Source organism: Zonotrichia albicollis, chromosome 5 (genome assembly GCF_047830755.1).
Source record: "Zonotrichia albicollis isolate bZonAlb1 chromosome 5, bZonAlb1.hap1, whole genome shotgun sequence".
Classification (NCBI taxonomy): Eukaryota; Metazoa; Chordata; class Aves; order Passeriformes; family Passerellidae; genus Zonotrichia; species Zonotrichia albicollis.
This window is the reverse complement of record NC_133823.1, coordinates 49,382,199-49,407,553: the sequence shown is the minus strand read 5'-3', so window position 1 is coordinate 49,407,553 and position 25,355 is coordinate 49,382,199. Positions and strand designations below refer to the sequence as shown.

Genomic DNA, 25,355 nt, shown 5'->3' with positions numbered 1-25,355 from the left:
AGTCCTGTCACTGTCAACACAGAGAAAAGTGTCAGAAGTGCCTGCCCCTCCCTTCCCCTCACAAGGAAGGTGTAACTGCAGTGGGGTCTCTCCTTGTTCTCTTTTCCAGGCTAAACAGACCAAGTGCCCTCAGCCACTCCTCACATGGACTTCCCCTCAAGGCCCTTCATTCACCTTTGTTCACTCTCTTGTAGCTTTTATATCCAGCACTCGAGGTGAGGCTGCCCCAGCCCAGGACAGTCCCTCCCTTGCCCAGCTGGCCGTGCTGTCCCTGATGTCCCCAGCACAGGGCTGTCCCTCCTGGCTGGTGGGCACTGCTGGCTCACGTTCCACTCTGCACTGCCTGGACCCCCATGGCACTGCTCTCCAGCCCCTCACTGCCCAGGCTGTCTGTACATCCAGAGCTGCTCCATCCCAGGTGCAGAATCCAGCACTTGCCCTTGTGAACTTCACATGGTTGGTGAATGTCAAAATCTCCCTGCAGGGTGTCTCTGCCTCTGAGGGGGTCAGCAGCTCCTCCCAGTTCAGCGTCTTCTGCAGAACTACTCAGTGTAGCTTCAAGTCCTGTGTCCAAGTCCTTGAAGCTGTTGAAGAGAACTGACCCTGAAATGGAACCTCACTACTGACCTGTCACCAGCTTGAAGTAACAGAAGGTTTCTGACCTAGAATTTGTGTGTGTGTATAGTTCAAGTTGGGTGTGTGTGATCAGGCTTTAGATTCAGAATTCTGATTATTTGTCCAAATGTTCTCATTAAAATAAAACAGAAGTATGCCACATACAAAAGTGTTATTTTTATTTTCCTTATGAAAAGTTGTGGATTTTCCTAATAAGCAGGTTCATTTTTTCAAACAGATCCAATGATGTTTTCTCCTCAAAAGGAATGCATCCAAAAAATGCACTTAAAATCTGTTGAAAAGTCATGATTGGGGTGTTTTATATAGCAGTAAGCTTTCTGCTGTAGATAGTCCCAATTAATTATTCCATTTTTTCCTTTTCATTGCTTTCCATTCACCTTCCTGTGTAGCAAGGCTACCAAGAAGCTCTTTCACTTTTCTTTTTCTGGCTGCATCTCTGTAAAACAAACAACCAACATATAAAATATTTCAGAAAGATTATATTAGGGAAAATCAGTATACTTAGAGAATAATTATTATTTCATAAAAAGTCCCACAATTCTTTAATTTCACCAAAACACCATTTAAATAAAAACATTTTTCATCCTCTTAAACTAGAGAAATGAAACCACAAAGTTGAAAACACTTTAAATTATCTCAATTGAAAATGTTTGCTTTTCCTCAAATTGTCCCCTTTTATTTAAGTTTAGTATGGTTGATCATTTATGTCACACAGCAAAGAGATGAACACACAGCAGGACAAGCCCCAGAGTGGTGCTGAACCAAAGGCTACATTACCTCTCCATGATTTCTGACAGCTGCATCCTAGCCAGGTACTGGTTATCCTTCCGAATCTCACGGATGGCTCCTTTAAGTTCACGTTTGTGCCTCTGGATCAGCTGCTTCCTTTCTTGCTCCTTCTTGCTGCCTGCCTGCTTTCTTCCAAACTCTAAGCTGAAATAAGAATGTATGTATAAGCACAGGACACCTTAAACCCACAACTTTTTCATATTTATAAGGAGAGGTTTGTATGAAAATTAACTCAGTATTTTAATTCCTGCATACTATATGGCTAAGTTGCAAAATAAGAAGCTGCCCAATGAACATACTGGAAAAACACTCACCAGACCTTCTAACTGCACTTCATCATCATGCCAGTGGCCACACTGCAATTCCCCATAGACTAAAAAATCTAGACTAGAAGAATGGAAGACATCTGGGAAAAGATGGAACCTCCCCATACATCTCACATTTTTGCAGACCTTCTCAGCAGATGCATTTTACAGAAGTCTGCATCAATTGCTTGGGGATAAGCGTGTATGGCAGAGCAAAGCTGTCCTCTTCAATTATTACAATGAATAAAAGTAGACACGTTATGTCCATGTAGATAACCAATATGAGTAAATAAATCAGTCAATATAAAGCAGATTTCCTAAATCAGAACCCTGTTCTATTATCTACAAAACTAAATGAGTGTTTTTGACCATCCATCTTTGACCATCATATATTACATATACATTAGGAACTACTCACTCTTATTCTTCTGACTTGAGGGCCTGACAGAGCATTCAGTAAAGCACCTGATCAGATAATAATCTAATAATCTTGAAATTTGTTAATTTACAATTCATTAAATGGGCAAGAGTTGACTTAGTGCTATTTTTCCTACAAGATAATATTTGTTCTTAAAATTCCTTTTCTTTTTTTCTTTTCCTCCCTACCACACAAGTAGATGTCCCCTTGTGAATTATACACAAAATCTAGCAGAAAAACAGTTGTTTACTGTCCTGCTTTCCAAATCCATTCTAGCTTGCTAGAAATCTTAAGGTTTAAATGCACCTTTCCTTTGCATCCAGTCTTCTTTACTTACACTTTCACAATTTTAGGAGTATACTGTTTCAATGGCACTGGCTTCTTTTTCTCACATACCAGTGGGGTATAGTGTTTTACTTTGTTCTCCAGCTCTTTCAGAGCACTGTGATACCATTCCTGAAAATGCAGAACAAATTACAATTGTAAAAGCATATCAAAGCCACCATAAATCAAAAGCTATTGTAAACTGAATCAACAGTAATGGTCTCCCCATGTATTTTTTTCCTGGGTTAAGTCACAGCTACTCATTAGGACACTGCTAACACTGACATGCTGTAATCCAAGTTGGATGATTCTTAAAAGCCTTTGGAAATCTATTAAAATGGTAAAATGAACAATAAGAAAGGTCTGCCTGCTGGTAGTTTCACCTAACAGAGGAAGAAGCAAGACTGAAGGCAGTTTAACTCATACTCTTCCTTTCATGGTAATTTTAACAATGACAGGTTTTTTTTATTTTGATGGCAGAAAACATAGGCCATTTGGCTTCATCTAAGTAATAAAACTTTGTTCTCCAAAGTTTTATTTATCTCCATTTTACGATGCTTCTTTGAGGAAAAGATGATTTTGCTACATTCAGAAGAGACAGATTAAAATCTGAATCTCATTTCTAGAAAAACAGCAACTGTCCAAGGTTAAGGTACTGACCAGGCATATTTATGTTCATTTTACCTATATAGTTATAAGTTTTACCTCCCCAGTTTGGTGCATGTATTTATTTTACCAAGGTCTTACAGATTCACTACAAAAGTACAAGAGCAACCAGATGTCCATATTACTCTTATAAATTAAGTCACTCATGGAATGCTACATTATTACAAGCCAAGTGCTGTTCTCTTCATTTAGATAGGCAATACAATGGAAAAATACCTTTTCTAAATATTCTCTGTTCTTTTGTTTTTTCCACAGAAGGCCTGAACTTCAAAAAAATTAATGCTTATATTTGTTTTTTGGGGTTTTTTTGTTTATGCAGAGATGAAGATCACAGAATTTATTAATAAAAAAACCATATTGATTATTTAAATCCTGAGGAATACATACCTGCATTTTTTCAGGATATTCATTAACTGGCATATGTTTTGTAAGGAGTATTCTGACAGGATGCATTATTTCATGGAATGATGGTAAAGATTCATAGAGAGCTGCACATTTTTTAATAAGGTCAAAACATAGGGCTAGACATGATAACCTGTTAATGCACAAAAAATTAACAACTTCAGATGCAAAAACTGCAATGGATTTTCAAATAAAATCAACCGAATTAATTAAATTTGTACTGTTAGAAGAATCCATTAAGATTGCTTGGCAGAACCAGTTACAACCGGAAATAGTTGTTAATTAAGACTAAAAACTTCTCTCTCCTAAGCAAATACCAAAAGAATTCCATCAGCAACAAATCTTTATGTCAGTGCACTGAACACAGAACTATCCTCTACTCTTGTTTTTACTTCTAAAGAGCACTGTCACTGACATGACACAACAGATGATTTGGTATTTTTTCTGTTCTGCACTTCTTACATACCTGGTATGATTTATCTCTGTTCTGCTGGCTTCCTTTAATCTAGTCACAATACTCAATGGCACACTTTGCTTCTCCCAGCTTTTCAGATCCTCCTTATCACACACCAACAGCAATTCTAGATTTTTCCCCACTGGTGTAAATGGATGCACTACAGTATAGCCTAAAAAACCAAGAACAGTCATTAAACAAGGTCACTTCCACGCATTCCTTCTGAAGAAAAACAGCCAACTCATTTTACATTTTTAATTGTACTACCTTTAAAAATATTTATAAATTTTTCTAAAACAATGGAAAACACTGGAGCATGGGGACACAGGTCAGTGTGCAGTCACACTGCCCAAGTCACAGAACCCAAAGGCAGGGACTGGGAGAACCAAGTACTGTCCACTGTAGAAGGCCAGGCTTGAGACTAAGGAACCTGAATGTGCTCAGCTCCCTGGGACTTTAGACATCTGAGGGTCCTGAGGGAACTGCAAGACAAAGCTCCTAAGCCACTTTGATATTTGAAAAGCTGTAGTTCCCAGTGACTGGAAAAAGGGAGAAAAAAAATCCTCATTTTTAAAACAGGAAAGAGAAGAGATCCAGTGAACTACAAGTTGATCAGCCTCATCTCTGTGCCTAGCAAGGCTGTGGAGCAGATCCTCCAGGAAAGCACGACAAAACACATGCAAAACAGAGAGGTCTTCAGTGACAGTCACCATGCTTCAATGAGGGCAAGGTGTGCCTGACAGGTTTGGTGGCCTTCTGTGACAGGATTACAGTGTTGATGGGTAAGGAAAGAGCAACTGACATCATATACCTGGATTTGTACAAAACATTTCAGACTGTCCTGAACAACATCCTTGTCTCTAAACTGGAGAGGCATGAATTTGACAGGTGTATGACTCAGTAATAAGCAATTATCTGGATGGTCTCAGCCACAATTGTGGCCAATGGCTCCATGTCTGGATGGAGATCAGTTACGAGGAGGGTCCATCAGGGGTCTGTTCTAGGACCAGCGTTACTGAACATCTTTGCTGGGGACACAAACAATGGGACTGAGTGCAAGCCTGCAGGGGACACCAGGGTGAGTGGCAGGAGACACCAGGGTAAGTGGTGAGCTTGATGTCCTTCCTGTCCCCCTCTACAGGAAGGGGATGCCACCCAGAGGGACCCTGGCTTCAGAGGTGGGGCCACGTGACCCTCATGCAGTTCAATAAGAAACTGCGAGGTCCTGCATGTGAGCAGGGGCAATCCTACACATGGATACAGACTGGAGTGGACTAAGAGCAGCTTTGCAGAGGACTTGGGGTATTGGTGGATGGGAACCTGAATTCTGAGCTCACAATGTGCCCCTGCAGCCCAGAAAGCCAATGCATCCTCAGCAGGTCGAGGGAGGGGATTCTTCTCCTCTACTTCACTGCCATGAGATTCCACTTGAAGGAATGTGTGTTCAGCTCTGAGGTCCCCAGAGAAGGACACACCTGGCTCAAGAGCATCCAGAGGAAGGTCATGAAGATGACCAGAGCACTTGCCATTCGAGCTGGGGCTGTTCAGCCTAGAGAAGAGAAGGCCCTGATGAGACCTTACAGGAACCTTCCAGTATTTAAATGAGGCTTACAGGAAAGATATATCTTCTTTATCAGGAAGTGTAGTCATAAGATGAGGGGTAACAGTTTAAAACTGACAAAGGATAGATTTACACTAGATAAAAAGAAGAAACTCTTCACTATGAGAATGGTGAGACACTGGACTACAGGCCACCCAGAGAAGTTGTGGATGCCCCAGCCCTGGAATTGCTCAAGACCAGGTTGGATAAGGCTTTGAGCAACTTGGTCTAGTGAAAGGTATCCCTGCTCATAGCAGGGGGGGTTAGAATTAGATGATCTTTGAAGTCTCTTTCAACTCAAGTCATTCTGTGATTCTTTGACTCATTCAGTGGCTGGGGAAAGTTAGGACATGTAAGTTCACATCTGCCCTGTGGGAAAGAGGATGCACAGTTAAACTGCAGGTGTGATCCAGGATGGAGCACTGGATGTTCCTAAGAGGACTGGGCAGGTACAGGGTTTCCCATGGGGTCACAAGCAGAAGGCTTTGGCCAGAAGGTGGTCATGGGGCACAGAGAGCTGGAGCAGGGAGAGCTGCTCCACAGCTGCAGCCACAGAGCCCCCCTCCCCTGAGAGCCCACAGCAGGGCCCTCAGACACACTGTAAGGGCCTCTGCACTCCAGCTGAGGGGTTTGAAACAGGAGCATGGAACACAGAATATACTGGAGCAGGGCACAGGGAAAACACTAAAGGTTCCCTATGCACACATCACAAGCTGATCTGTGAAACTACTTATACAGCAACATGAAAGAAGCATTTGAGGAATTTCTTGGCTAAGGGACAAAATAATTTGCATTCTCTGTGCTGGACCTTGGGGGTCTTTTTCCCCTGTTTGTTTTCCTTATGTCCTGCAAGCTTGCAGTGGAATTGACTTCAAAACTTTTTCAAACTTTAGGTTCAGATTATTTAAATGCTCTACAACCTGTACATGCCTCTTCATAGACAGGTCAGAAGACAGTATATTTAAAGAAAGATTTTTAAGGTTTGAGACCCAAAGTTGTAAGAGATCATGACACACACAGGCTTATGCAAGATCAGGAACTAAGAGATGTGAGCTTTATTATCTGCTTTACTTGTGAGAGGATAGCAGATCTCATTAACAATTCAATTAGCTAAAGCTATCAACCATGACAACTCCTTCCCACTCCCTCCACCTACAGCTTTTCTTTTTTAAGGTAATAGTTTTTACTCTAAATCAGACTGTATTTCAGTCTCTTATGAAGCTGCATTCCCTATATGTTTCTCATGTGAGAAACTTATGGATGAAGAGAATAAAACAAACATTAAGAGTTTATTTGCTGACTCTACTCAATGTTAAAATTGAACCCTGAGAATTTTTTTGGTGTGACAGTGCATCAACATTCCAGAGCTCCATGTCTACTTATTTTAAAACATTCTCTGTTCATAGCTTAACCATCACAACTACCAGAAAAACTTCCACCATGAATATTTAAAACACAATTGGATACCTTGGGAACTTCAAAACATCAACACTGACTGGAAAGTTCTCAAAGAGAACACTGGACCTCTTATGTATCTTTTACTTTAGTTTTCCTCACTCCTAACAGAAATCAACACCATGCAAATTTAACCAGTGCAAAATCATTAACAGAAATACAAAGAAATATTTTAAACTAGGTAACAATTGATCGATGATTACCACTAAAAATTTTTCAAGTATCTTATCTAATTTTGCAGAGTCCTGTAATTTAACTTTACCAAAACTCTCTGCAGATCAAATATTCCTAATAGACACAAAGGAGAGAATACTTTCAGTACTATGTAACCCACCCACTCCATAACCACTTCCCACCTCCTTCTAAGGGCTCAGCTGTTGGTGCTCTGAGAATCCAGGGCTTAGCTCTGATGCAGACCAGCTGTGTAACCTTGGCTCACACTTCAGAGGAAACTGCTAAGCTGTGAGAAGCAGCTAGGGAAAGGTCTGTGGAGTACAGCCATGCCTGATAATAAAACTGCAGCGATAGGTTTGTAGAGAAAAGGCATCAGTAGTAGCTCAAAAATTCAAAATGGGAAAAAAAAAAAAGGCAGCATGAAAAGGCAAAAAAGTCCTGAAGGGAAAGGAAGGGAGCTGCCTACTAAAGCACTGGAATACTGAGAGAAGCTAAACCTTCCTCAGCAGACTGATGACTATTTAGAGAACAGACTCTTAAGGATCTTATCAAGAGGTATAAGCATACTAATAAATAGTGTGTAGTTCATTAATTCCCAGATATCTTGTGAGTTTATCAAATAATTCCAATTTTCACTTGCTAATATCCTGCCTGTGGAGTCTCCTCCTGCATGCTGTGCCCAGACAGAAATATTAACACATGAATTAGTTACTATGCTCTGACAAAACCCCTCAAAGTAAATTATTGTCACTGAACTGGTCAACAAAAAGAGCTCCAGAACCAGAACTTTAAAGACAGAAACTAATAAAAGAAAAAAAACTGAAGAGAGACTGCCAAAATAAAAGAAAAAAATTGCTGACATAGGGATCACACTGAAAACATAATTTTGTTATCCCTGTTGTCTGTGCAAATTGCCAAGTTTACATACTTATTTTACTAATCTTGCTTGTGGGGGGCAGCTGCCCTCTATTACAGTACTGCAAATCCATGTTAAATAAGCAAAACCATGTTAGTTTTGTGATATACATCTCTCATTTAGGTGATATGGCTAGCAGCTGAAGATTAAGGGTATCTGCAGCATGAGGGGCTGCCTCACTGTGAGCTTACAGGGCACTCATCAGGAATCCATGAGGAACTCTGAATTTCAGAACACAGTCCAATCACACAGTCTATTTAGAATGACAACACTGCACAAATACTGCATGGTGGCCAACATGAGTTCATTTCCTTTCATAACTTCAGTCCTTTCCTTCCTGCCAACAACACGAGAGGATCTAGTTCATAACAAGATGCCCAAGAATCAAGGTTGTGGTTGGCTGAATTTGCAGATTATTTTGGCCTTTTGTTCAAAACCAATGTAATCAGTGTGAAATATTTGTATTTAAAAAATTTAAAAGATGAACCCCAATACTAAAATGGACTCTAAATGAAATACTCATTTACTCTAAACAAACTCACCCTGGGCCTGGCTTTTGGGTAGAGAGATGTGAAGTACTCCAAGAAGGAAATTGATGAGTTCTGGTACAAATCTTCTGGAGAGAGAGACATATTCCAGGAACAAGCAGCATATAAACAACCCTTTAATAACATCTTGCAATGTTGTAATGCGACACTAAAAGAAATAAAAAGAACAAAATATTCCTAATTAATAGTTTACATATTGCAAATACAGAATCTCCCAAAAAGAGGAATTATTAACTACATTATAAGCATTTGAAATCTATAAAATTACAGCCTTTGATCTTTGATGAGAACCACACAGGCTTTCCCTGGTCCTTAACTGAAGAGTATCTGCAGAACTGAGTAACAGGTTTATCAGAACTCATTTAGCCACTAGAAGGTGCTAAACCACAACCAATAAATCCTTCAGAAATGAATCAGTGAAATAGAAGGCTCTGGGCAACTTGGCAGCAATTGAGCAATTAGCTCAAGACTTCTGAAACAAACAGGATAGGAGGATAGAAGAATAAGGATATATTTTAACTCAATGCACTGCATTAGGTACATTTTCAAGGAAAACAAATACTGCAAATTTTTAAGTAAAAAACCTCTCAAGTATGAAGAAATGCAATATATGGAAAAGAAACCACTAATGAATGATTTCAGATTGTATTCAGTCTGTTCCATTAGCCCCATGTAATTTACCATAGAAGGAATTACTTTGTCACAGCTTCAAAAATTGAAGAGATATTGTTTTGTGAGTTGGACTATAGCCTGCAAGGGTGTTTTCCTCTTCAGCCCTTGTTCCAATTACTATCTGTGGCTATACCAAACACAAAGCTGCCTTTGCAATACACTTCCACTATATACATTAATACTAACACACATATTGGGAGTCTGAGGAAGAAATAATAGATGTATAAGAGAATCCTGAGGTACAACATCACAGACATACCTTAGTAAGCAGCTGACTCATGTATATAAAAGCAGGTGTTACAACTGGGTGCCAGAAGTCAGAAGTTGGAAACAGCAGAGATACAATTTTCAAATAAATAAGCTGATTGCACATAAAACAGAATAAGGCAAAATATAGTTAAGACATGATTCCCAGGATCTTGACTTTATACATATGTAACTTTTGAATGAAGAACTACTACACTGTAGTAAAAAAAACTACTATAATTTTCAGAAATCTGGTATGATGTACATGACTCATTTATTGAGACAACTGTTGAAGCTGGATGAGAAAAAGGAATATCCATTATGAGACATTCATTATAAGTCTAATATTGGATTGAGGCAGCTGAAAGAACAACTAAGAAGAACTCTGCCTCCCAACCCCCTTTACTCCACGAGAACCCCATCTGATCCCCTACAGCTCACCACAGTCACCAACTCTCACACACAAACACTGGACCTGTGACACCTTTCAACCAGTCCTCAACACAGACAGTGAAGTGACCACAGTCCTCAGGCACTGGCACATGCCAACCAACAGTTGCAGCCAAAAGAGCTAAGCAGTGATTAGGTACACTTTTATTGAAGGGGATTTGAGTGACCTGTCAAGATCATATGGAAATTAAACATCAGCTGCAAGGTAATTATGAAAATTATTTAAGTGGATATTTACACAGTAAACCAGATGGAAGTAAAGTTTCATTGCTTCCTCTCTGTTGCTCCTCAGTTGTGAACAAATACTCTCCTGAAGTGTTTTGGTTACTAAATATTCTGAATTGCAGGCCAAAATAACAGCAGGCATATGAAAAGCCTACTAAGACAGCTGATCTATGGAATACTCATTCAAACAAGTGCTTTGGGAGTACAAAGTGATATCATTCCACTTTAAAAGATAATGATGGCCTGCAACCTGGCAAAGTCCAGTGAAGGGAATGAAAGCCAGAACTGTGACTGGTGCTCTAATTGTGACAGTGACAAATTAAAAATAAAGTTAAAAGCTCTTGACAATACATTTCCTGCAAACCCCAAACATCCTGAACAAAGACTCTTCAAAACAACTCAATATATCTTCCAAGCTGTAAGAACCAAGGCTTCAGTCCATTTTCCTTCAATAGTCTAATTATTCCATTAGGCAGCAGCAATTCATCAACCTGATAGAAAACAAGTAGCTCCCTCTGAATTCGATTTATGGTTTGTCTTTGAAACTTTACTACAACTTAAAAATACTAATTTTCCTATGCTTGAATTCTCCAAGAGCCATTTACTTAGACACTGCAAAAGGAATCTGTTCACATTTAACATGGCAAGTGAAAATGGGCTACTACCAATACAACAAGGAAAGAAATTCTTTCCAAGTCACTAATTTGGCCATTATCATATATAAAGTACTAAAAAATGTTGCAACTTTATATCCATAATATTTTCTTAGATAGTTTTTTATGTTTGGGGTTTGTTTGTTTTAGTTGGGTGTTTTTTTTTTTAACCCAAGAGACATTGTACTTCTATGGAGCACATTTTTTAAACATTTGTACTCAACACAATTAAAGAAGTCACAATGTAACTGATATCACTTCTTTCTAAAACTACCAATTAAGATTCATCAGGAAAAGAAACAGTGTTCTGCTATGAAGACTGGAGAGACAATTTTAATCCCCTTATTAATTCCACAGTCACACTTTTATTCTGATCAATGTGTGTGTATATTGTTTTTTTCTTGGGGGGGGCTGGGGGGGTGTTTTTGGTGTTGTGGGGGCTTTTGTTACAACTTACCTCCAGAAAGGCAATTTAAAATAAAAGCCTAGAAAATCCCAGATGCTGATATTTCACTACATAATGTCATTCTGCACTTATTACCATTCTTACTAATGCAAAGAGATAATCCCAGCAATGTGGATTTGTTACCGTGTCTAAGGCTGGAAGTGTTGCACGGCCTTTGACTTCAATTATTTCTTCCAGATCGTGGGCAGCGTCTCGAAGGATAAACCTGACACTGTCACTGGCTGCCTCAGGAAACATCTGGCAAAGATTGTACAGTGGCCTATTAACAAGAAATTTAAGTCATAATCAAGTTATGCCACAGATGTTAATAAAAAATTGATTTTTAAGCACCCATAGGAAGATTTCTTGTGTTCCATCTGTATTGTAACAATGACAAATTGCCTGCAACAAATGTTCCCTTTTTAGAATATAAATTATTATTGTAATACTTTAGCTTACAGAGGCATGTATTTTTCATTTGGCCTTCTGAGAATCTCTGAGTTGTAGGTTTCTAAATCTTAGATGAAAAATAATTTTAAACTTTAATAATACACTCTTAAATCATTTGCTATGGTTATGATGTATCCTTCTGAATCTCCTGACTTCAGATATTACTTCAGTGAAGTATGCTGGCTTACACTAGACAGCCCACTATTCTAAACACTCTTAGGCAATATTAAACAACATGTAAGGCAGCAATGTGGTTAGCAAAATTATTACTGCAAACAAGAAAAAAAAAAAAACCCAAACACAAAGTTAGATCAGCTCCTGGCCTATGCTTAGTGCCTACAGGCATATGCAGTCTGGAGCCTGAATCTGTTTGGCCTCCCAGCATTTTTTGGTGAAATTTGTCTGCAGAGATAATATATCCCAGTTCTAAAAGACAATCAAAACATATTTACTCTTTGGTACAAACCATGTGGGACAGTATCAAGGGGTCAGAGCTCTTCCTGATGAATGCAACAGAGCAATGAATGCTAATATGGCATGGAACAGATTTTGAAAAACTTACTGACTTTAGCAGGAAATAAAAAAAATATGCTGAAAACTACATAAAAATAACTTGAAAGAAACCTGCCTATCCTGGAAAGTCAAGATAAGAACCACAGACCAATTTTGTTTGGAAGGGACCTTTGGAGATAATTTCTGATGCAGCCCCCTTGTCAAAGCATGGTTAACTTCAAAGCTGGATCTGGTGGTCTAGTGGTTAGGATTCGGCGCTCTCACCGCCGCGGCCCGGGTTCGATTCCCGGTCAGGGAACCAAAAAATGTCATGGTTTGAGCCTGGCACAGAGCCAGTGCCCTCCATGAAAATGCCCTCACCCTGGTGTCTGCTGTGAGATGTGACCAGGAATAAGCAAAACAGGCTTTAACTTAAACATAAAGAACACTTTATTACCTAAACTACAGGAAAATAGGGAAAGACCATAAGGAAAAGAAAAAAATTGAAAACCTTACAAAAACCACTTTCCCCCCTCCCCACTACCTGACTTTCCCAATCCGATACATTCTCCCAAAACACCAACTGCCCAGCCTGGCACGACACTTTAGTATACTCAAACTTCAGTTCATGAAGAGGAAAGGAGTCCTTCTTGTTCCATAGGCTTCCCCTGGAAACACACTGAAACCTCGTGTGCTTCCCTGTCACTTCGGCACCGCCCGGAAAAAGTCCTTTTGCCGCTTGTGACATCTTCCTTCCATGCCCAGTGCTCTCACCACTGATGCATGGACCAGAGCTGCTTTTAGGGTTGTCTTTCAAGGATGCCTTGTCTCACTCCAAAAAGGCACAGTCTCTGCTTTGGGACATCTGTCCCCCCCATATTTTTCCAACCCCCTGGGGCCGGGGGGTCCTCACGATGTACCCTCCTGATTCTGAGCCACTGCTTCCCCCTAAGTGCAGTCTGTGTCACAGGAACAACTGAGTCCATGGCCACAAGAAAAGTCCAGCCAAAAGGCCACTCCAAATCATCTCTCCCCATCCAATCATCTCCACGTTCTTCGGGCCAGGTCCTTGTCTCATCTCATCTCTTATCTCCCTTCTTATTCAGCTTCGAGGAGGATTAGCATTTTTGCAAGGCCCCAATCATGAAAGAAAGGGGTTAAAACTTTCAGTCTCTGTCCCGGAGCTGCGGGCACTCCCACACACGCTGCCCACACGCTGCCGCTCCGGCCGGGCACTCTTCCCCCCCCCTTCTCCTCCTGGGCCGGCTGCTATCACATTCGGTGTCGCCGGCTCTCTCTCTCTCTCTCTCCCTCCTGGGGGGGGGGGGGGGAATGGCTGCCCGAGGGCTGACTCTCTGGGGTCTTCCACCCTTCCATCCTTGAAGGCCTCCTCACCTCCCATCTCTGTCCAGGCCCAGGGCCTACCACGTGGCTGCCCCTCCCCCGCCCAGCAGCAGAAGCTGGACGGGGGGGGAGAGATCTGACCTCTTCGCCGCGACGTCCCAAGAGAGCCTCCCAGGGCCAAAGCCCTGCTTTTAACCCCTGTGTATTCTCGGAGGTGTGTCCAAACCCCACTGGCTACACCAGGTGTCAGTATGGAACTCAGAACATCCATTGGTTTGACCACAGCATCCCAGAATTCCCACTCCTTCCTGGTCAAACCACCACACTCACAGCTTTGTTTTCTCCATCTTCACAGCTTCTCTGGGAAGCTTATTTTAATGTTCAGTACCTTTTCTGAGAAGATTTTTTTTCTTTCAATCTAATTGCAATTTCCCTTGCTGCAGCCCTTGCCCACTGACTCTTGTCCTTCGCTGTACACCTCAGAGACACACTTGGCTCTCTCCTCACAGCCTAACTGCCTGTCAGATACTTGAAGACAGCAATGCCAAACTGACAACTTCCTGCAAAGTGTTTAGCTGGAACTTCCATATGAGCTCACTGCAGCACTTTAATTCCATTTTCATCTAGCTCTCTCAGTGAATTCACAGAGCTAAAGCCCATGGAAAAGACACAGACTGCAACAGAAACTGCACAGCGTCTGCAAAGCTTAAAATCCTGTAACAGCTGTCTAAAGAGCCTCCTAGACAAGAGCTTCATGCATATATGGTATTACTTATCCACTACCCACAAAAAGCACCTTGCAGATCAAAAAATACGTTCTGAGGTTTTGAAAATCTCTTGGTACAATTAACAGATCAAGTAATACGTGAAACAAAGTTAAAACATAAAGTCTAAGAGTTACCAGCTGCCAACAAGTTCTACAGGATATCTGAAACAAGCAACAAGCTAAATGCTTTACTCTAGGCAGCTTTTCTCTTTAAACCCTGAAGGAGCAAAAGTCCATAGGATTTAATACTCACAGGACCAGTTTGTCAATTGTTCTGAGCTCTGGTAAATCCAGAGTTGCCAACTCTCCAATATATTCCAAAAGGAAGCCAAACAATTTCTGCAAGAAATATGTTAAAATTAAGTTTTTCTTCGTTGTACATATTTTTGAACAGTGATACAGACTTAGAAAATGAAGTTAATTCTACCGTTACTCACAACATAGAAGCATGTATATTTTATACTGCTCCCTAAATACTTACTAAAACTTACTCTGGAATTAGAAGTTATTTAAACATAAAACAAAACATACTTCCAACTTTGCTTTGTTTCCCACTGCAAGGCTTGGATGATTGCATTTCTGAATCCTCTCCAGTATAATAAGCTGTTGTTCTATTGTTCTTCCAGCCAATAAAGACTTAAATGTCTCGTAGGACTCAGGAACTAGAAAACAAAAACAGAAATTGACCACACAAAAATCTCAAACTTTACATCTTTAATTCAAGTGAACATGCAACAAATTTCCAATCTGAAAATTATATTGTTCAGAAAGAAAGACACCAGAAATGTTTTAAATAATTAACTTTTAAACACTAATACTCTATTAGCATATATGTAGAATTATTCCTATGAACACAAATCAGAAAATAACATGTTTTTCAATGCTTAAAACTCAAGTCATCTTCTACCATGTATGCTGAGCAACACAACTATGTTGACACAGAGCAGAATTAAACCTAAACACACATTCAACCAAAAATTTCCAATAATAGTTACCTTTATGATTAATTCACACCCAATTAGCTTTTGCATGAAGAATATTAAGAAAAGTAAAAATATGGCCACAAATAGAAAATTACTTTAAAAAACCAAAAACCCCAACAACTCTGGCATATAATTAGTTTTTTACAGAATTCAACATACTAGAAGACATCCTAACTAGCTGTGGTTTTTTGAGTTATTTTACTGTGACTTCTTTCTGGTTAAAGCAAATCCTGAATGCAATTCAAAAGGCTTTGTGCAGCAAGTCATCTTCTTTGGATGGAAAAACACAAGCACTTAAGGAAGTTGTTTGAAAGATTGTTTAATCTTGCAACAGATACTTTTGTTCAAGAAATCTACATAGGACAATAGTTAGATGAATTATGCACTTAATATGAATTAATGAATGTTTTGTGTACTGCTTGAAACATGTCTCCTCCTTCCTGCTAGGCATGGACCCAAAGCCAGTCAAACTCTGAGTGTCTCTACAATAACTCAATGTCACATCACAGGGATTAAACTTCAGAATCTTGTCTCTCCAAGCATCTTCTGAGAAAAATGTCTGTCCTAACACCAGAGAAACTAAGTATAGATCACAGAATACTGTTCTGGCTTCTCTTAGGTAAAACAGTAGCACTATGGATTGGATAAGCTGGCTGCCTTAAGAAAGGAACAGGTATTTTTATTTTACTGCCCTGTTTTTATCTTCCAATTCTGATGCTGCTCAGAGGCACAGAAAGGGCTCTGGGATGAAACAGATCTGGTTCCTACTTCTCCAAGCACAATTAGGTTTGCTCACTAAGAGCAGCAGTTACTGGCTGCTCTTTGAATAGTAGAAGACAACTAAGAAGCAATATTTCATGAATGAAAGTAAGACCTACAGGGCTGAGAAACTGACTGGTTGTTACAAACCCCTGACAACAAAGGATCCCTGCATCAGTCCTTTGCTTACCAGTAAATGTATAGGGAAGCTCTGATTTGGCAGCTTCTCTCTTTGAATCTAATTTCTCCACATTCTGTGATTTATTTTCATTTGCCTCAGGTTTCTTCTCTTCTTTGTTCTCTGCAGCTTCTCCTTCACTCTCAAGATCAGATTCAAGATCAGAGTGGCCATCTGCAGCATCATCCTCCTCATCTTCACTTGCAGATTCTTCTTGACTTTCCTCTTCATCCTCATTATCTCCTTCCTCTCCTTCCTCCTCTTCTTCTTCCTCTCCCTCCTCCCCTTTCTCCTCCTCATTTTCAATATTAATTTTTCCATCCTGTCCATAGAGAAAACAAGCTAGTTAAAATAATGATAAAGGGGCAGCACCTCAACACAATCACCATGCAAAGTTACCTTAAATTTGCATCAAGAGAATTTGAGCCTTTCTACCCTGACCAGGCAGTGAATGCCAGCAGTGCCAGCCAATAAAGGACATTAGGGAGAGAACATACATACAGATATAAAAAAATGTAGGGTATTTCAAGGGGCTGGAAAAAACTGGAAGAAGAATAGATAGTATATGAGGAATAAAAGAAACCACACAGAAGGAAAACTAGTAGATTATACAAAAAAAGACTTCAACATCAATTACAGAAACATTCTTAGTATAAAAATATGTTCCTTCTATGTGTTAAAATAGCATATCAGATACATATTTGGTCTCATCCTGATTTTATTAATCATCAGTTTAAATTCACATTCCCAATGGGCATTGTCCCCTTCAGGGAGAACAGCAGTTCCCTTGTTACTTGTGTATGAGAAGACAGAATCAGCACACACGTGCACCACAGTCAGGGTGACTGGTGATATCAGCTTTAAGGTTATGTTGCTCTGCCATCTTAATCAAAGACATGTCAGAAATCTACTCATCTTCAGACTGAAATTCAGTGGAAGCTCAATCAATACAGTGAAAATTAAAAATAAAAAACTAAAAACCAGAAATGCCATAGAGCCTCATCTTTAACCCAGCAGGACAGTGGCAGGGAGGCTACTCTAAACAGCAAGAATACAGTCAGGAGACTTGACACAGAGACTTGACACTTGCAATACCACACAGAACATGGCACTCAGTTTTGAGCCTTTAAATACAATAAAGGCATTGATAAAATGCAGCAAATTCAGTAGAGAGCCACCAAGACTACAGGGGGCTGGGGTACCTGCTCTGTGAGGAGAGGCATACCTGGGGATATTTAGCCTGGATATTAAAAAATCCTCCTCACAGTAAGGGCAGTCAGTGCATATCTCTCTGAGCAGCCTCCATTCTTGGAGATTTTCCAAGAACAGACTGGATCTGAGTAAACTGGTGATTTCATAGTTGACCCTGCTCTGAGCAGGAGGTTAAATGAAATGTCTCCACAGAGTTCACTTGCCAACTGTTCTTCCTAATCTTCTTTACAGATCTCTGAAAATTCATACATTTTAAACCTTACCTTGTAAGACAATAAACGTCTGTCATCCTTGTCCAGGATAAAGCCATCAGCTAGATCATCAGCTGACATGTGGCTGGGTCTCTTCTGATTTGCCTCTTCATCTATGCCACGCATGCGACGTAATCGATCTGCCTGTGTTTCACAAGGAATACCACACCCAGATGTGAGACATTTACATCAATCAGGTAACCACATCAAAACAGAGCTCTCAAATACTACAGCTAGGAAAACACAAGGAAAAACCAGTTAATTTGGATTACTCAAAGAGTTGGTCTAAAGAAAAAACCCGGCACTTGAGAAATTATGGGCAAAAGCTGAGAATACCTTTTTTTTGCAGGGAGTACAGTTTGAGAAGAGCACACAGTCAATTGCATTAGCTTATTTAAAAGGCTTTAAAACTGGGTTAAGCAGAAGCATTGTGTCCTCTTATTCTAAAATTTGTCTCTTTTGCTTATGAGAATCATTACTAGAAAATAAAAGCTTCTAAAGCGTTTCAGGATTCTGCAGCGTTTACCTGTTTCATGTGTGTGTAACTAGCTTGTAGTGAACACAACCACATCCTAAGATTTTTGGGAAATGGACCAAACATCAGACTCTAAGATGGTAAGAGTAGAAAATGAAGTATCTCTCTGTACTACTATTAGATACTGAGCTGCTCTGATGTAATCTGCAGGTACTGAATTCCCTACAGTCTTAAATGTGCTCCTAATATACCAAAACAAAATGAAAGAGAAGAAGAGTGAAACATTTACCAAATTATTCCATCTTCCCGTAAGACTCAGCACTCCAGGTAACAGAAATAGCATGCAACATTTCCAAGACATTCACATCCCTCTGCAAAGCAAAGCTATGCTCATGCTACCACTGAAAGGCTCTGAGAGCAATAAATGACTTGCCCAGTGTACTAATTTAACTGCTGTGCAACATGATACTCCACTAACTTAGGAGCACCTCCCAACTCTGAATAATTTAAAACATTTAAAGGCTAATCAAAGTAACATTACATTTTTATTGAAGGAAGATTGACTCATTTCATAAACCTCTACAGTCACATACTGGCCCTATGGGGTTTTTTTGGTTGTTTTAATATCAGATTACAAACACAAACAGAAGATTTCCTGAATTCACCCTGTGACGAATTGCAGTTTAGTACAGCCACTTACAATCTAAGGTCAAGGAATGAATTTAAGCAGTCATTCCCAAAAGACAGGCCCCAAACAATCTCAGCCATAAATGGTATACCTCGAGCTTCTGGAGTCTGGCCTGCTCCTCTTTGGCCAATTCTTCTTCTGTCTTCAGCCTTTCTGAAGGTTTTGCTTTCATCTCAAATCCAAGTTCTCGAACAATCATATCGTATTCATCAGGCTAAAGAAATATTTATGCAATTGTTTATTATCTTAAGTTTCATTATTCTGCTTTGCAGCCATCCCTCTGCCAGACTAACAGCTAAGAAATCAGACTGTTAAGATAAAAGGAAAAGACTGCTTCCAAAGCAAGCTGCAAAAACACTCAGCTCAGAATTAAGATAAGGAATGGTAAGAATAGTTGAAGAGAAATTCTCCTGGAATTTCCCTTTTCCTTACTGAAGTTACTCACAACTGAAAAACCTAAAAAGAGTATCTTAAAAAATAAATAACTGGATTACATACTACTTTAAGAACCCTCAAAACACAGTCAGAATTAATAAATTAATAATTTACATTTCACTTTACACTGTCACATGAGATAAGCCTTTCCTAGTTCCACTACATAGAAGCCTAGCTTAAAGAAGATAAAAGGGATGCTGCTATTCAGTGATCTTCAACATGTCATAGAGCAACTTAAACCCAAAAAACAATACACCAAAAAATGAACTTTTGGCCCAGTATCTTCTGTTGTACTTTGAGATCAGTTTTAATGCAAGACTGTACTAGTTAACTGATGTTATAAAATCTGAATTCTACTGCAAAACAATAAATGGAAATTCATGATGTTCTGCAAGAAAATACACATTTCTAGAAGAAAAATAAAAAAGCCCAACAGAATGCCTATTCTTACACTTAAAAGTTTATTTCCCTTAGTACAGAATACAAATTATAGAAAAAGCATGACACCATATGATATCTATTCAAAGTAAATTATTTTCCTTCCCTTTTTGAAAGAGACAGAGCCCAGTTTCAACAAGCAAATGTCTATTGTCAAGTACTAGTTGTTTCATCAAAGGAACACTCCAAAGGCACTCAAAATAAGTCAGTGTCCCCAACAATTTTAATTCTTCAAGACAATTTATTTGTCCTACAAAGAAGCTGCAGTCAAGAGTATTGTCACAGCCTGCAATCTGTCTCACTTGATAATTAAAGAAAACCAAACTAATTAAAATCAGAGAAATCACATAAATCCCTATATTCCTCCAACTAATCAGATTGTTCTAGAACTGCTTCACTCCTTCAATGTGAATAGCAGCAAACATTTTGTTTTAAGTGATAACTTGGCCTTATAGTTCAGCCACTATAAGTCAAAACTACAAGTTACTAGAACCAAGGAAATCAGTGTAATTAAAACCTCACCTTGGGTTTTTCTACTTCCTTGTCCTTCCTCTCTGACTTTGGGGCTTTGTGGGCAATAAGGGTTTGGATTTCCTTCCAGTCTTTGTCAAGTTTTTCTGTCAGTTCTAAGGCACTTTCTCTCCGGGTTTGCCTCTCTTGCTAGAAAAATAAAACAAAAACAAATGCAGCAGTTATGTTCAGATGGACATGACATAGCATTTACAACTTAAAATCAAAACACATTTAACATTCATTTAACAAATGAATTATTTCAAATATTTAACATTTTGAAGCTGCAAACATTCTTTGTGGAAGAAGTATAGAGCCATGCTGGATGGTACAAGGGCTGCATTCAGAAAGCAGGTGTGAACACAAGGGGAGATTTGGGGAGATACCAAACAATGGCAGATACATAAGTTATATCTAAAATGCCTACAAAGTCAGACTTTATTCAAGGAGCTTGGAGTGCTCTCAGACAGCTTCCTCATTTGTTTGCTCTGCCACTATTCTTCTATTCTACAAATACAGGAATGGTGACAGCTTCTCAATCATGCTCATTTATACTTCAGGGCTAAAAACTCACCTTTTCTTGTTTAGATCTGGCTATCATCTCTTCAATGAGCTCTTTCCTAGACTTAGGCTTTTCCTCTTCTTCGTCTTGCTGCTCACTTGATACTTTTTTACGAAGGAGGCCTCCACCCCCTCCAAAGTGAGCAGCAGTTAATTCAGCTAGGGGAAAAAAAAGCAGGATGTGAATCATTCAAATCCACACATGACTGCAAAACTGCTGCTGGGACAGTATCTCCCTATTCTCTGAGAATGGGAGCAATTTTGACTATTGAACCAATCAATCATGCATTAGTCTCATCCCTATGAGAACGGCCATACCAAAAGAGATGATGTCAGACACATAATTTACACTGACAGACACTTGGGATGAGGTAGGATCATGGTTTTGCCCGGTATTTATCCAAAAGGGAGTTCTAAAGATGCAAGAAAGCACCCAGAAAACTCACACTTTAGATTCTGGCCAAAGGGCTCAAAATCCAGGTACCTGTTTATGCTGAAAAGCTCACAGAGTAAAGAAGCCTGCCAGTCCCACTTAACCCCTGCTAAAACCCAGAGAACTGGTCTGTGTGTGACTTAGAAGTGATCAAATCTGGTTTACACATTCCAACCAAGAACATTCTCTCTCACTGAGAGGCAGTACTGAACAAATGATGTACACATTTAGCAGTAATGAAATTACCAGTGGAACACCAGCTGGCACTTCTCACCTGAAAGTGTTCCTCTTTCTTCTGTGTCACTGTCATTATCAACAATATCATTTAGTTTTTCAATTTCTGCCAAAGATTGGCCATAGTGAGTCAATTCCTCATCTTCATTAAGATTATAGATATTCTTCTTTCCATAATTTTGCTAAGAACAGAAAAACAAACCAATGAAATATCAAAAGATCTTTAGTTCCCAAGCAACAAAATAACACAGCCTTTAGTTTCAGTGCTAGTTGAGGAGATTATTATTCCAGTGTTTTGCTGGAATTTAACTGGAATAAGAGCACTGCCAGTATTTCCATTCAAATACATTTTAAGTGAGAGAGTGTCATGTCTCTCTCACACTAATGCTCAAATGGACTAACCCAAAAAACCTAGAGAAGCTGAAGTTTTATCCGTGTATCAGTAACATCAATTTTTAGCTACTGCACTTCAGGCCTAATGAAGCAGATTTCAACCTATAAAAATGACACTGCTTAATTCTGGAGACTGAGTATGATGGGGCAGAGAGGACAGTACTGCACATTCAATTCACAGTACAGAATGACAGCAAGTCACAGAGTTCTGCTCAGCTACTGAATATACTTGATGGTGACCACCTTTTCCTAATCTAACTCCAAAAACAAAGCAGTCAAAAAAAACCAACTAATCAATGAATCTGCTTATAACTAGCTTTTGTGCATGTCAGTGCTCAAAGAAACCTCTGCTTCAAACAGCTGTCTGGCAAAACCAAAAAGATTTAATTAAAAAATTTCTATTTCCACAAAAAATTCCTTTTTTGTAGGTTCTAAACCCATAAAATAAAAAATAAAAAGCATTACCCTGCAAAACCCTCTATTAAGGGGGCACTCCCAACCTAAAAATTCAAGTGTGCCTTGTGGCTTTGTGTTTGGCTTTCTTTTGTTTGTCTTTTCCTTCTTTAAAATCATTTACCTGTCTTTCCAGAGTGAATCGCCTGATCATCTTTTCCTCAGGAGTGATTTTGGTGTTATACTCACCAAAACGTTTATCTTTGAACACATTTGTCTTTTCTCTTTCTTTATATTCTTTCAGTAATGTTTGATTGCGCTGGAAGGAAAAAGACAAAAGGAGATAAAATTCAAGGAACAGAGAGTAACTACTTCCAAAAGTAAAAGACTCCACAGTGAACATAATACTCTTTATATTGCCATCATATCATAAAAAATCATTTACCAGAATGCAATGAAAGAGAAGGAAAAATTAACATGAAGATGGGAACCTCATGGAATACATTCAGATTAAGTTCTCTTATAAGCACCCAAGGGAAGATAAGATGTTACACCATATCTCACCTTTATTTTAGCACATTCAAAACCTGTGCATTTACACTGCAGAATTCTGACATGTCTCAAGCTTAATAAACAAAGAATAACATATTAAAGAAAGCAAAAAAAGCCAGCAAAACTCAGCTGAACTTTTTTTGGTCATTTCATCTAAGACATAAAAGCCTCAAGTGGATCCACACATCTATCCCTGTGTCTCTGTTCAGTGTGGGGAAGTCAAGCATCAAGTCAGTAAAAATAAGCTTGTCACACACCTATACAAGGTACTTACTGCGTGCTCTACTTTTGGGACAGGTAAGGAGACAGGTTTACTTTCCAATGCATAATTAATGAGAAATATCTGATTTATCTTATTATTAAATAAAACTCCAAATCCTAAAATGTTCACACATTCATAAACTTTTCTAAAATCTTGACTAATAGCAACAAAATCTGGAAGCTAATTTATAATTTCATGCTGAAGATATTATACAGTTTCTAAAGAAAAAAAATGTTGGCTGTGTTTAGGCCAAGAAATATCCATTTTAATTTAAAACACATTAACTGATTCTTACAGAAGATACCGTGCCATTCATATTACCAGAAGCTCACAAAGTGCTGCACTAAAGGAAAAGGCTGGGTTTCCTACTCCTGCTCCTTCCTACTCTGCAGCCTCACTGAGCATTCACAATTTCCATATGCTGCTGTAAATGACACTAAAACTCAGATCCCATCTAATATTGTGCCAGTTCTACCTTCTCTTTACTTCTTACAGGGACCACTATACATATTGTAATGTGCAATATGTACATATTTATAATGTATAATGTGTACATTATACATTAGTGTATAATGTTCATTTATTCTCTCTCTATAGCTGAGACACTGTATATGAGCATTAATATCTCTTAATAAGTTGGATATCAAAAAGCATTTCTGTGCTTTTTTTTTTGTACTCAATTATTTGATTACTTCTCCTATTGATAAAAAAGAAAATACTTAATGCATTACCTTTCACAGTACACGTAACATGATAAAACATCTCTTTGTTTTCACTGCATTTGCCCTTCCAGTAAGTGCTTTAAATTCTGTTCAACAACAGCATACATGTAACACGTCACAGAATCTCTGGGACATACTCTCAAACTGCCTCTTTTTCAGCTTTAACTTAACCTTCTCTGCTGGTTTGTGCGAGGTGACACACCACTAAGAAGTCCTGTGTTTCACCCAAGAATATTGCAGGCTGCTGGAATCCCAGATGCATTTTATGACACACTCTCCCTTATGCATCACATATTTTGGTCAGGTAGCTACTGATGGCAATAGAGAAAGAAAAAGAGGCATTCTGAAAATGGTACAAGGGTTGAAGATAAAAAAGTTAGTCTTCTTAAGTGGTATGGTCATTCTTATGACAGCAGGGAACAGATCATTACATCCCAACATAGTTCTACAACACGACTATTCAAGCTGTGCACAAAAAATGACCTGCATTTACTTCCCCTATCAACAGTAGTTTCTTTGTAGCTACACATTTCTCACTGTATCCCGGCCTCAGTGCTCTTTCAATATTTCACTATTATACCACCATTACAACATTATCAAGAAGCTGAACATCCTAGAACGACCAGAACCGAGCAACGCCATGAACACTGACTCCGGTCGAGTACTTACCGACAACACGTGCCACTGCATCGTGGACGTGGGTAACTTGAGAAGAGAACCATTCCCACCAAGCAATAAGGCAGAGCTGTACTCCTGAGCCCTGGGGTTTGCACTGGCCGGAGCCATCCCCGAGCTCGGCATCACCCCTGAGCACCGAGAGGGGACCGGCCACTCCTGCTGTGACAACAGCGCTGGGCGCTCATTCCACCTGGGAGGGCTCCAGCCTTATCATCTTCCACATCAATATACCATTCTTCCTCCGTGCTTTGCGTGTCCTCTTACCTTCTTGATGGCCTTGGACCGTGAGACACCCGGCAGCCCCACATCATTTTTGGTCTTCCTCCCCAGGATGTCAAACTTCTGCCTGTTGACTTTCACCTCAAAAGGGTTGCTCTTGACCACGGCCATGGCCGACTTCACGGGGCCCTTTGCAGTGGAAGGCACTGACGCCTTTTTCTTCCGCTTCGTCGCCTTCCCCATCTCTGCTCCGGCTGCCCGTGGGGACGCGGGGGGAGGCAGCGGCTCTGCCCTCAGTATGCGGGGCCAAGACTGGAGCTGCAGACAGGGAGAGCAAAATGGCGCCGAGGGGTCGCAGAACTCCCCGAATTTCCTCTTGGCCTGACCCCGGCCCTCAGCCACAGCTCCGTGAGAGTCGGAGGGGAGAGGAGCGGCGGAGAGGAAGGAGAAGGGAGAAGAGAGAGCAGCACGGCCCCAGCACGGCCCTCACCCCGCCGTACCCAGCACTACCACATGGGCACCGGCAGCTGGCCAACTCTCGCGAGAGCC

The 25,355-nt window shown here is 39.8% G+C and overlaps 1 protein-coding gene and 1 non-coding gene across 2 annotated transcripts; one reads left to right on the top strand and one right to left on the bottom strand.

Moving 5' to 3' along the window:
* Nucleotides 1-772: 772 nt before the first annotated feature.
* NOP14 (NOP14 nucleolar protein) lies at nt 773-25,355 on the bottom strand. The gene is made up of 19 exons (XM_014266149.3): nt 25,307-25,355; nt 24,852-25,124; nt 22,558-22,692; nt 21,628-21,769; nt 20,934-21,079; nt 20,372-20,509; nt 19,068-19,190; nt 17,826-17,957; nt 16,363-16,672; nt 14,962-15,092; nt 14,684-14,769; nt 11,523-11,658; nt 9,619-9,720; nt 8,682-8,835; nt 4,007-4,166; nt 3,526-3,673; nt 2,486-2,604; nt 1,414-1,569; nt 773-1,072 (listed from the first exon to the last, which is right to left on the bottom strand). Exons 2-19 carry the CDS (start codon nt 25,047-25,049, stop codon nt 973-975), a joined length of 2,616 nt encoding a protein of 871 aa, XP_014121624.2. The 5' UTR covers nt 25,050-25,124; nt 25,307-25,355; the 3' UTR covers nt 773-972.
* TRNAE-CUC (transfer RNA glutamic acid (anticodon CUC)) lies at nt 12,568-12,642 on the top strand. Its single transcript has one exon. It is a non-coding gene; the product is annotated as a tRNA-Glu (tRNA).